Genomic DNA, 12,537 nt, shown 5'->3' with positions numbered 1-12,537 from the left:
CCATCGTTGGCATTGGTTCCTGCGAGTTGTGGAAGCTTTCATCGTGAACTACAGTCTCGTCGAATAGCAATAGAACTACTTTTCGCTAGCCAAATTCATGAGCTGCGTGCCAAGTGGCGAGGTGGCCCGAAGGGATATGTAGTCTTTTGACTCCGCATAGTACGAGTAAACTCCTTAGATTTCTAAGCCGATGACTACGCATCCCGGTACACCTAGCGGCACCGCCTGTATTGTAGTCTTAAATCTATGATCCTGAAGTTGCTTTGGTATCCCACACGACTTACTTTCCCAGTACTAGCCGCGGCCGCTGGTTTCAATCCCCGATTCTCTCTTGCACGACGGGATACGTAGTCCCGTACACGTTGAGAGGGACTGTCGCCGTCTTTCCCAGGACCCGCCGTCCCAGCAACCTCTGCGCCAGAGAGCGGCTTCGGGCTGTGGGTTGGAGCCGGCAGCAGGAGTCGCTGTGCGCAGTCTGGAGCGCGAGGGGCGGGCCGGGGCTAGTAAGGGGCTGTGGGAGACCGAGGCCCGGAGCGCGGCCTGTGCTGGAGCCCGGGATGTGGAGCGCCCGTTGAGCCCCCCGCCATGCTCAAGTGCATGCCCCTGTGGCGCTGTAACCGGCAGCTCGAGGCCGTGGACCGGCGCCACTGCTCGCTGCAGGCCGTGCCGGAGGAGCTGTACCGGCACTGCCGGAGCCTGGAGGAGTTGCTGCTGGACGCCAACCAGCTGCGGGAGCTGCCCAAGGTAGGGGGTGGGGGTGTGGACGGACCCTGGGGGCAGACGGCTGCTGGGGGAGTCACTATTGGAGGGCTTGTGTTGTGAATGGTGAAATGTGGAGTCTGTGGGACTTAAGTGTTGAACCTCAGTGGGAGGGGGGCTGTCTCCATTACAGGGGCCCAAGAAGCAGCCGGTAGTGGGAAGGAAGCGCTCAAGAGGGCCACTGGGAGTCTGCCAGCTTGGCTGGCAGGGTCCTGCCCTGATGGGGTAGACTGGAAGTTCAAAGGGGGAAGCTTGTAACTCAAGGGAGGGCTGAGTAGCCTGAGGGTGGGTCAGGGGCCAGCCGGGTGTAGACTGTCTGGAACCCGGGGGAAATGGGGGGTGAGGGGCTTTGCTGCAGAAGCAGGAACCTAGCGATACGGTCTGGTCGTGGTACAAGGACCTGGATTGGAGGTTGAGTGGGGGCTATTAGGGTCTTGGCCCATGGATGGAGTATGTATAAGGAGATGGGGACTGGAGTAACTGACAAAGACCAACTGAATTATCCCTATCCTCCATCATCAGGTGCGGTAGATAATGGCACTTACGGACCCTTGTCCCGCTGCCATCTAGGTCAGTCCTCAGTTTTTCTGGACTTAGTCCCTATCCCCCACATGAATGCAAGTTATAGTGTCACCGAACAATACATTTGGATGAATACAAAAACTGCACTTTTTCGCTAGCCCATGCTAGTGACATGTGCCTTTTTTTGGTAGTGGGTTTTATGTCTACCCAAGCTGCTTGGATTCCCACCACCCTGCCATGTCAAAAGCAAATACTCTGAGTTGGAAACTTAGGACTACACTGGTGTGGGTATGTTACACCAAAGCACATTGGAAACTTTAATTGATCAGTGAGGACTACCACGGTATGGTTATGTTTACACCGAAAGCACATTGGAAACTTGAATTGATCAGCGAGGACTACCCTGATGTGGGGTATGTTTACACTACAAATACCTTAACATTTATTGAATATTGGTGACTACACTGGTGTGATTATGTTTACACCATGGAAACTTTGATAAGTGAGTACTACCCTGGTGTGGCCTTGTTTACACCATACGCACCTTGGAAACTGTCATTGATCAATGGGGACTACCCCGGTGTGGGTATGCTTAAACCTTAAGCACCTTCAAAACATTAATTGATCAGTGAGGACTAACCTGGTGTGGGTATGTCACACCACAAACACCCTGGAAACGTTAATTGATCAGTGAGGTCTACCCTGGCGAGGGTATGTTTACACCATAATACCTTGGAAACTTTCATTGATAATTGATGACTACTTCGGTGTGGTTATGTTTACACCATGGAAACTTGCATTGATAAGTGAGGTCTTCCCTGGTGTGGGTATGTTTGGTACAAACTGTCCGTTTGATGCCCCAGTTGGGTTCCTGCTTCCTGATCACGTGATTTGAGGCTGTGATCCAGGGTTTTTGCATTACGTGCTCTACTTTTGTCCGCGTGGCTGGTACTTGGTTGATCTTGTATTTGGGAGCGATTTGGTCCTTAGTGTTTTTGTGGAGAGCAGGAATACACGATGCCCCCATTTCTATGTTCTGAAGAAAGTCGTGATGTTGACATGTGTGTCTTATAGATGTGTTTTATTACATGCATAACTCGTGTTGCCTGTAACTGTCGGGGATTGCAGGCTAATCATCCATGTTTTTGGACGATCCTAATTGCTTTATTCTGTTAATTGAATACGCCCAGTGCACAATGTCTTTTATGCTTACCATTTGTCGCCTTTACTTTTTTATTATCATTAACAACCGTTTTTTTGTTACACATTGGGATATTGTTTCAGTATGTTTTGAAATAATCAACATTCTTTTTCCTGGACTTTTTTCCCCGATATTTTTATTTCTGAAATCCTAAATTATCTGTACTATCGTGTGTTTGGACATAGAAGGACGAAGCACTAATGTTTAAACTATTGTGGAGGGGGGGTTGAATAGGAGATCTCAAAGTCTCGAGTTGGGCTTTAAAACACATCCACTTTTGTTGGCAGCATGTGTTGCTGTGTGTGGTAATGTGAGTCTAGCCATTATTTGAAGCCACTCGCGCTTACGATCTCGCATAGCGCACACTGCACTGCTGCTAGGCGCTCTTGGTCGTGGGAGAGAGTTTGCAGCATGCTCTCGTGAGATGGGGGTTGGGAGGCCTAGAATACCGGGCTGGGTGCAGCAGTGTGGAGCAGGGGCAGCCGGCGCGAAGCGAGCGTCCATCATCTCCGCAGAGGCTGCTGTTTGTTAACCGTGATCCAATTAGTACTAGTCGGGGTCCCTCTCTGTGAATGTGGGGGGATGCTGTCACTCTTTGCACTCCCCGTGTGATGGGTGCGGGGTGTGATGTGGGCAGCCCAGCCCTGGTATTCTTTCCTCATGTTTTCTTTATTAGACTTTTTTCTTCTTCTTTGTGAAGAACGAGTGGGATGGCCGCTGCCTTGGCGATTTAAGCCATGCTGTCGAGTCTGGTACGTGCCATTGAGAGTGGGGGTTCCCTGTAGTCTGGGATCTGGTGAGGGTGTTTTACTTGGTGCATCCAGTTCGTCCTCGCACGTGTGTCTCTTCTCTTGAAGCTGAAGGGATGTATGCACGCACTCTACACGCATCGCATGCCCTGGCGGTAGATTGCGCCTGTCTCTGGTTGTGGCGTGCACTCGGCGGAGGGGCTCCATACACAATGGCTTTTGTCCCAGTGGCCCTTATGCTAATCCTCGCCTCTTACTTGCAGGCGATGCGGGGAAAGTGCCCAGTGGGTGCTCTGCTGAGAAGCGCTTGACTTGCCATTCGCCCAGCTCCCTTTCAATGTGAGAATAATTTGCATTTCCCCTTTCACGCTAACCCCCCAAGGGCGGCGACCGGTGAAAGTGGGACTATTCAGCAGTGCTAATGTCCCCATACTAGCAGGCCGGGGAGTGGGAAGAGAACCGCCGTGCCCTGCGGTACGGCAAGCACACATCCATCCATCCATCCCTTGTCACCGGCCTCCTGTGCCAGACTACGCGAGGTCGCCGGGGTTCAGAGGCCAGGGCTGCGGTCAGGCAGTCTCGGGGGAGACCTCTTGGCTTTCCTGAAGGGACTGGACGTGCTTTGCCGAGGATCACAGGGCTATGTCTGCAGAGGGTGTGCGTGCTGCGCCGGTCTAGCCCGGTGGGATATCCTTTCTTGGCTGTAAATGGAGCGTAAAACGCGCAGATGTGGGCTCCGCAGCGTCCACTCCTGCCAGTCTTCTTCCTCCTCTGTTGGTCGAGCACCGGGGGCAGGAAGGAGGCCGAATCCTGCTTTGCCGCAATCACTGCGGCTTCTGCTTCATTGTTAAGGTTTTAATGCCCGCCGGGCCGATAAATCGCCGCCTTTGCAGCTCTGCATATGAGTGCCCGCCAGGCGGTGGCCACGGGGCTCAGGTGGTGGGGCTGTCTCACTCACGAAGCAATTGAAGGATGGCCGGGCAGTGCCTTTGTAAGCCAGGGGAGCAGTGGTGCCGCCGCCAGCAATTACAGGACATTGAGCAAGTGCTGCGTAGCACTTTCTATGACAGGCTACTGTAATGATCAATGGGGGTGGCCGCATAGCCACCCCTCTTGTGCCACTGGCTTTCCATTGTGTTGGTCTCTTTTGGCACCTGCGAGAGTGGATGGACTGGTTTTGTTTAGGAGCAGATGGAACAGTGCAATATTGTTTTGCTGTTGTGTTGGTGCATGCAGGTAGTAAAAGACCCTGTGACTGCTGGTAGGTTCTTTTGGTGTTGAATGCTTTGGGCTATGGCTAGGGTGTAGCCTGAAGTGGCCACACATTGTGTATTTGGCAAACTCTGTCTTAGCACATTTGATTATTGGCCTGTTTTGCTGTTGTTCGATTCGGGCGTGGGTTTGTGCGATTGCCTAAGTCCTTTTATTCGATGTCTGAAGTGTGGTTCTGGTTGTTGTGCTTTAGTCGGTGTTAAGTTCTTTGGTGGGATGGGATATCGGTCATTGCGGGGGTGGTGGGGCTGAGTATGCTAAATTGCGGATTAGCTACCAAACAGTAACATAGTATTACAGTCTGTAATTGAGGAGCAGACATGAAGGATGGGCCGAGTAACTCATGGTATATGGGCATGGAGCAACGCATCGGGGCAAAACTAACCTGCCAACCATCTAGAAACGGCAAATCGCAAGCACAACATGACCGCCTTTGTAGACAAACCTCACTTTGTCCCAGTCAAACCCTTGCTTTCTGTATGTTTGCTCACCTACATAGCTACATTCTCAACCCAGGGATCGAAATTGAGATTGGATACGGAGGGGCTGAAAGCAGCTCTTGGTTATCCAGCATAAACCAGTTACCAGGAGCTACCACTGGGGAACCGGGAGCTAGTACATAGGGTTAAGCAAATCTAACACATGATGCAAATATATAATTTTGTCCATTATTTATGACACCTTATACTGTAAATGATGTATCCTAATGTCTATAGATTGTCCGAAACGCACAGAGGTTCATTCATAGTTTGTGTTCGGCATCAGTTGGTATGGGGAGCCACAAGCAGCTCCCGGTTGCTGTTTCTGTCCAGCTAACATGGCTCTACTAGGCCTGAAGCTGGAGCTAAATAGTTCCCAGCTCCCCTCAATTTCCAACCCTGTAAACCGACTGCAAAGAGCAGGGCAGAGCAAGCTGACTGGGACTGCACTCATTACCCAGTGTGTTATAGTGACTGGGATTTATATAGTGCAAGTCTATCTACAGAGCGCTGTTGAATGGTGGACAACGTTTGAACTTTGCAGGAGTGTATCCAGCAGATCCCTTCCTGAGCTGTGTAAGCCTTCCCCTCATACAGACGCAATGCTAGTTTTCATTTCTGCTTAGCCTTTGTGTTTTTACGCCGTACCTGTCTATTTCATTATTAGTTTGGGCACAAATTGCTATTTAAAGATCTCTGGAAGTCTTGCCTGTAACTGCTGGTGTTCGTCTGCCCATTCTCTCTGCTGGCAATGGGTCAGATCTTCCTGGATCGGTAAAAAAATGTTTAAAAGTTGTGCACATTTTATACTTATTTATTTTGCATTTGTAGAGCGCACAAAACCCCTTGGGCATCAGGGCACCTTACCAGTTAAATGGGCCCCAGGTGGGCAAAGGTGTGCGTATAATTGCAGTTTACATGGAGCATATACAAAAAATTGCTTGACATGGTTGCTGATAGTTTGGGTGATGTGACATCTATGGGGGTACACTTCCTACCTCAGCAGTGATGGTTTGGGTCGTGGTGAAGCGGGCGATTACTTAGCTGGCATTATAAGAATCGGGGATGATGCAAATGTTTATGGGGGGATGAGAAGCCCCCACCCCTGCACATATTCCCGTTTCCCCTCTGCTGGTGCCTAGTCAGATCTTCTAATAAAAAAATCAATTTCCAGCACGAGCTAAACCTAAGCGCTGTATGACGTCCCCTCCCCCATCCCCCCCAATTACCCCTGATAGCGCACACATCCTGTGCTGCTTGACTTGCACATGTGTTCTATGGTTAACAATCTCGGGTTTGGGGTCAACCCCCACCCCCCTATACCAGTATTGTCATATAATTCAGATGTTACTGGGTGGATGGGTCAAGGGCAGTGCCGGTGGAAAGTATGCACATTAAGATATTCTGTAGTAAGGAATGATCTGTTGGAAGGCCGCTTGTACCCTATGCTTTATACGACGAGTGAAACTTAAAATTGACCGGTTACTTGCTAGTCGTTTGAGTGTCGTGAAATTCCTACCCGACAGTTAGGAAAGGGGAGACATGCGTTTTATGCGCAGGATGGGGTGCAGAATCCACACCATAGTGCTCTCAAAGCCCGTGTCCATGTCTTAGTTTAGGTGTGTCCCCTCTCAGAGATCTGAAGACCTTAGTCTTTTCCAGGGAAATGAGAATAGTGGGTTTATAAATGGACATGGTAGGTAGCATGGAGCTTGAAGCAGTGTTTGGAGAGCTGAAACAAAAGTATTGTGCTGTTAATGTATAGTCTGGGTGTCTGAGGGGCTCGAGATGTGTTGGGCTATCCGTTTGGGGCACTTCCCCCCCTAACCCCATGTGCCTGGCCACCCTGTGGCAACAATACTAATCCATGTCTCTTTGCATCGTTCTATGGCATCATCTCTGATTTGGGTTCCTTAGATGCCCTCAGCGGAAGACTACTGGGCCACATTCTTGGTCTCCTCTTAAAACCATCTCCCACCTCAACAAGCTTCTAGCGACTCAGGCTCTGCAGTTCACAGTCCATTTTTTTTTCCAACTCAGTGCTGCTTCCCAATTGCAGTCAGTAGCTGTGCTGCTATTGCTGGGACTTTGGGTCGAATCAAGACAAAAGAGGGGGGTGGGGTAGCGTGTTGCTCCTCCTTAGGTGCTGGCCCCTTTTGTTTGAGACCTCCTATATTGGGTCTTTCAGAAATCTCCCATGATTGCACCATCAGGCCGCTCAGCTTCCCATTGGCCAGCCGTTGCCTCCCCCACTCCACCAAGGTGCTTCTGCATGCTGTAGAGGATTACTACGATTGGTCCCGGTCAGTGAGACTATGTCCCCGGCTCTGCGTTTAGCCCCATTATGGTGTTTCTCAATCAAGATGTTGAAGACAGTTGGGGCCAGTCCAGCTTCCTTGTGCTCCTCAGGCTTTGTGAAATCAGTAGGCCCGGCTGCTTGGGCCTGCTTTTGTGTTCTCCCTTAAGGCTGTGAGCTTGCTTGCTTCCCAGGTTGGCGTCCTGGGGATTGTGCCAGGCGAGTCCCTGTTCTTCCTCAGAGCGCTCATTGTTTTCTGCTTGGCTGATCCTCCTTCATTAGACAGTACTTCCTCCTCCGCGGGTGCCAGCCGTCGACGCTCAGGTGCAGTGGTGTCACCCAGCGACTGCCTCCCCAGGCTCCTCCTTGGACAGAAGAGTTTCCAGGTGGAGTCGGCTCTCCTAGGAGATGCGTGTGAGAGATGAGTCACTTGTCAGAGTTTCTAGCTGGCGAAAGAAACACAACGTCGAACCCCTTTCCGTCCCAGACGTGGCACTTCCATCAGCTGAGCAAGCCATTGGGGAATTCGCGGGTTATTCTAATTACTGCCATTTCGTAACAAGCACACAGAGCTTCATTAAGCAGAGGTTTCGTTGTATCCTGCTCGAATCTCTCTCTGTAGTTTGACTGTTCAGCAGTGCTTCAAATCCGAGCTCTCGCGTTTCACAGGCAATATGTGAAAAGGCAACGAAGTAGGTTTTTTTTTTCTTGAAAATCTGCCACTGGCAGTTTTCCTAGGTTTCGAATGCGAAAGAAAAAGCTACAAGGATTCAAAGAGAAAAATGAGAGTCGATGGGCTTCTGACGCATGGCAATGGCAACCTTGTGAGGTCTGTTAAAATGTGGTAAGAAATCCACGGGGGAAGCGAATGAGTTGAAACCAATATTTGTGGGCAGTCCTAAGCACTGTCTGGCGTGACCCAAGAATCGCAAGTATCCAAGGAATCTCTGATAGATGTGTGTCCCGTGTAACCAAATGAGTGGCCCAGAAGACAGCGTGTCCCTGGTGCCAAGGGTCAATCTAGGCAGATTCTTATCCCTCCGCTACCTATGGTGTCCGCTGCCTATCAGCTCTTCGAAGTTCTGGGTGAAGATCCTCCTCCTGCAGGCCACGGGATCGTTCTGTGGAGGGCGTTGGTTTTGCAGAACAGTACAATCTTTGCTTTGTGTGGCTCGAGTTTCAGGTTGTTCCTGTACATCCACAAGTTAACATGAATGAGGCCTCCTGAGAGGTCTGCAGTGTTGGTTGAGCGTTTGAAGATTATTTGTGTCATTGGCTTAGCTGTAGCATCTGAGGCCGTTCCAATTGATGAGTCTTATAAGTGTTGCTAATATGTGGGTATACACTGAAGTGGGACCAGGTGGCTTCTGTCTTGATAAAAAATGTCCATCGTTAGCAGAGCTGTGCTGCCCAGGATTGCTCCGTTCAGGCTTTTGATGTGGGAGGCGTTGCTGACAGTGAAACGCTGCAGCTGCCTAGCGGAATGTGGGCCGTGGGAACGTTGGCATCTAAAGTGGGCTTCAGGCCATCCCACTCATTGAGTAACAATCTTAATATCTTTTAGCAGGTCAGTATTGCTAGGGTTTAAACATAAGTATCCTAATTGGCCACTGCTTGTGAACCTTCGCCTATCGTTATTAAACTGTTCTATGATCACAGCTACACCCGCGGCAAGTGGAATGCAATTTCAAGGCACACATGTAAAATGAAGACATCAGTCCATTGTGAATTCACATAGTCTTGGGATTGCTGACCTCCACAAGAGCAAAGGGGGTCGGATGAGGACCATGTCCTGTAGTTAATCCCCGCCAAGAATGAGATCTGGGCATGGGCCGCTCCATGTCCCGGCTTTAAACCTTCTAGCCACACATGTGACTAGGAGTACAAATCCAGTGAGCTGCCAAAGATATTGAGATGGGAGGGCACTTTGAACCTTTGGAGGAAAGGGTTGGACCCTTTAATTTTTTCATATACAAGATTTAATTAGTGATTTAAGTAGGTCAGCCGACATGTGTCTCAACCCATCTGGGTCTTTCTGTAGACTAAATGCCTTTTCGGCTGCTGCTGTCTCGATAGTGACTGAGGGCAAAGAAGTGTTTATATATATATATATATATATATATATATATATATATATATATATATATATATATATATATATATATATATATATATATATACTCTAAACTCAACAAAACTGTACTTACTTGGACACGGCTTGCTTCAAAAGTGCATAGAGCTGTGTAGCCACAGTTTTTTTCCCCTCCAGGCCAGGAAATAGGCGACCCACAAGGACCACCACGCCACCATCACAGTCCACCTGCTCTGGTGAGGCAAGCTAAGCAACCTGCAAATAAAAAGGGTTAATACAGGAGATGGGCCACACCATGAGGTCCTTGACCTTAATGAGGCACAGTACACCCAGTGCTCCAGATAAGATTTTGGGGTGGGAGTATTTTACTCCCCATTTTTAAACTTTGAGAATAAATGTGATTTCAAGAGAGTAAAAATGACCTTTCTCCTTCGCAATAGAGTAAAATGTATGCGACATCCCGCCAACGTGTGCAAAAACTGTATAGAAATAATTACCTTTCAGCATTGCGACAGAAAACACCTTGCATTATTTCTCTAAGGTCTGGCCATTTGATCTCCCCTGCCTATATTTAAATGTTGAACACGCAAATAACATAGTAAATCAAACATGAATTGTATAGTGTTTTGAGGTTTGATAGCAAACTTGTCTTTTGATGTTTAATGAAAGTCCTAATTTCCTGGAGCCATTACTACCTAATGGTATGCCATTTTATGATAGAAAAGTAACGAGAGGCACGTGCTGAATTCTATACCTAATCTCATGGTCAATTGGTTATTTATATAGTGTTTTTGGCAAATCGCTGCACATAGAACATATTTATCACAATTGGAACCAAGCCGAAGTCTGTACTCCTTTATTGACCTTAAAAGGATGAAAGGCTGAGTTGGTCTTGCCAGGATTCGATCCTACAGATCACGCACAGATTGCAGCAACATCTGGATTATCACATGGGCAGGTTTTGTTGAGTTTCTATTTAAATTACAAGTGTAACTTTCATTTGTTTGTTTATGAACAGTGCTTGCACTTCCTGGAGTCAGTTTTTGGATGTTTTAATTGTAGTCTTGAAGATTTGCGAGGCTAGAACACCTGTGATTGGCGTAATGACAATCACCCTTCAGCGAAGTCTCTGCTGCCACTGACCTTTTATAGTAATGTACCCCAATGACTGCAAGGTTGAATGAATGTAAATTAGACCATGCATACTCATTTTGTAAATGTAAAAATGATCTTCTGCATGATTATGCACACAGCACAGGAACTCTAAAAATAAGATTGGGCAATACTGGTTTGCTTTCACTGGTAAAAAGCATAATTTGTTAAAGATTAATTCTCAGTTGCAACTTAGTTTTCCATCTTATTAATTATACAATCCTAAAGTGCTAGGAAAATAAATATGCACAAGGCTTCAGTTTGCTCCATGAGCCTTAACACAGCAGAAGTTGCGGTGTGCAGTTCTTTGAATTTTAATTTGTTTTTGTTTTTTTAAGGCTTCAGAGAAATACTTTCTGTTTCAGAGACTTTTCTATAGGGCTTGCAATGACATCCATGTAGATAAAAATCAAAAGACGCATTCTGCTTTCTGTCAAGTAACCTGGCTTTTGCACTGCCCTAAACTTGTGTGTAAATATACACATGGATTTTCATGCATAAAAAAATAGAAAGCCATGGTACAAACCTTATCTGGAGGCCTGAGTACACCAGAGGGGAGATTTGTCACCCACCATGTGAGCTTTTATACAAAACCAAGTGCAATCCTTAAACATATCAAATTCCTTCAAAAAAGTGGGGTTCCTGGGAGTCCCTCTGCCGGACATTAGTTCTTGTTGCAAAAGACTTACCCAGAGTCTTTAGCTCACCACCTTTCACAGAGGAGAAATATCTAAAACCTATCCGTCTTTGTCCGACCCTAGGGCAGTCCAGCATCGAAATGCTAAGCAATTCTCCTCTGGCCAAGAGTACCAACAGCAATCACAGACATGTGTTTTGGTCTGGTTTGACCGCATCCATAGGGTGGAGCTGTGCCTCTTTGACAAGTGAGCAAGGGGTCCACGTCTGGGTCTCGCCCTAAGTTACTAGTGGAATCCAAAGTTACTGTCCCACTGCCGGACATTAGTCCCGGTTACGGAAGACTTACCCAGAGTCTCTAGCTCACTATCTTTCACAGCAGAGAAATATGAGAGTATGCCCAAACGTGGGTCCCGTGCCTGCTGGGCCTAGAGACCCAAGCTACTCATCACTGATGACGCCCAACCAGGCTGAAACATGTCTGGGGATGCTTGTGGTCTTGTGCAGAAGGGATGTGACCTAGCAGGTCGGGCTGGACCACCCCATTGGGGGTGGGACCAACTTGATTTGTATATGGTCTTTTTCCCCTTTTGTAATGGTTTGGCAGGCGAAGAACGAGGGTCTGGAGTGTTGCTCAGAGCAACGCCAGAGGTTAAGATTCATTCTAAACGTTCCATCCATCACCTGTTTTGTTTTGCTAATATCAAATTCCTTCAACACAACCTGCCACCATCCATTTACTCATTCCATGTTTGATGGTGCATTAATATAGGTAAGCGATACCCATTTCTCAAACCCCTACGCATGTTAACCTTAAGCAGGTTATCAATTACTTCACCCTAGGCATCCATCTTATATACACTCCCCAATACTTTCCATGTGTACTTTTCCTTAGCAGCACTTTAAATAACCTTGGCAGCTGCCGCCTGCCCTTATTAACTTAACCACAGTCATAGTGGTCAGTTTTAAACAAAGTCAGTAAAGTACAGTAACTTTTAATGTTGCCAGCACTGCCGTCTTTTACTCCTGCACTCAAACCCCCGCTCTGCTGCGGGTGGTTGTAACAGGACAGCTTGCTGTAAATTTCTCATAGTGCTTTGGTAGCCCTTCTTCACAGGGCTTTGGGAGACCCTATCGTTATGGGGCTCTAGAGGCCCGTGCTTTACTCAGTGGTGATGCTGTACAATGTTGTTGGAGCACTGGCAGCCCTGTTTCCTTGACGGGCATTGATTTCAAATCCGCCTTCATTTCCTCCGTGGTGGTGCAAGAGCAGCCCTAGTGGCTAGTGCTAGCCCTTAGTTTCACTTTCCTCTGTGGCAATGTCTTCCAATGGGCTCTGGCAGCCACAAGGATTCCTGTAACACCTGCTAGCATGGGCA

The 12,537-nt window shown here is 48.0% G+C and overlaps 1 protein-coding gene across 27 annotated transcripts in view; it reads left to right on the top strand.

Annotated features, from left to right (window-relative positions):
* The first annotated feature begins 440 nt into the window (after window positions 1–440).
* The window catches only part of SCRIB (scribble planar cell polarity protein), a 1,329,907-nt gene continuing 1,317,810 nt past the window's right edge, over window positions 441–12,537 (top strand). For 15 of the 27 annotated variants that reach the window (XM_069621824.1, XM_069621823.1, XM_069621839.1 and 12 more), the window contains exon 1: window positions 442–744. In XM_069621824.1, the coding sequence (XP_069477925.1) occupies window positions 586–744 (159 nt within the window). In that variant the 5' untranslated portion in view covers window positions 442–585. Of the gene's footprint in view, window positions 745–12,537 lie in introns of all 27 variants that reach the window. The other 12 variants (XM_069621842.1, XM_069621846.1, XM_069621845.1 and 9 more) reach the window with 3 other exon arrangements.

Source organism: Ambystoma mexicanum, chromosome 5q (genome assembly GCF_040938575.1).
Source record: "Ambystoma mexicanum isolate Mex_15411 chromosome 5q, UKY_AmexF1_1, whole genome shotgun sequence".
Lineage (NCBI taxonomy): Eukaryota > Metazoa > Chordata > Amphibia > Caudata > Ambystomatidae > Ambystoma > Ambystoma mexicanum.
Note: the sequence above shows the minus strand (reverse complement) of the source record. Positions and strands in the feature narration are given on the sequence as shown.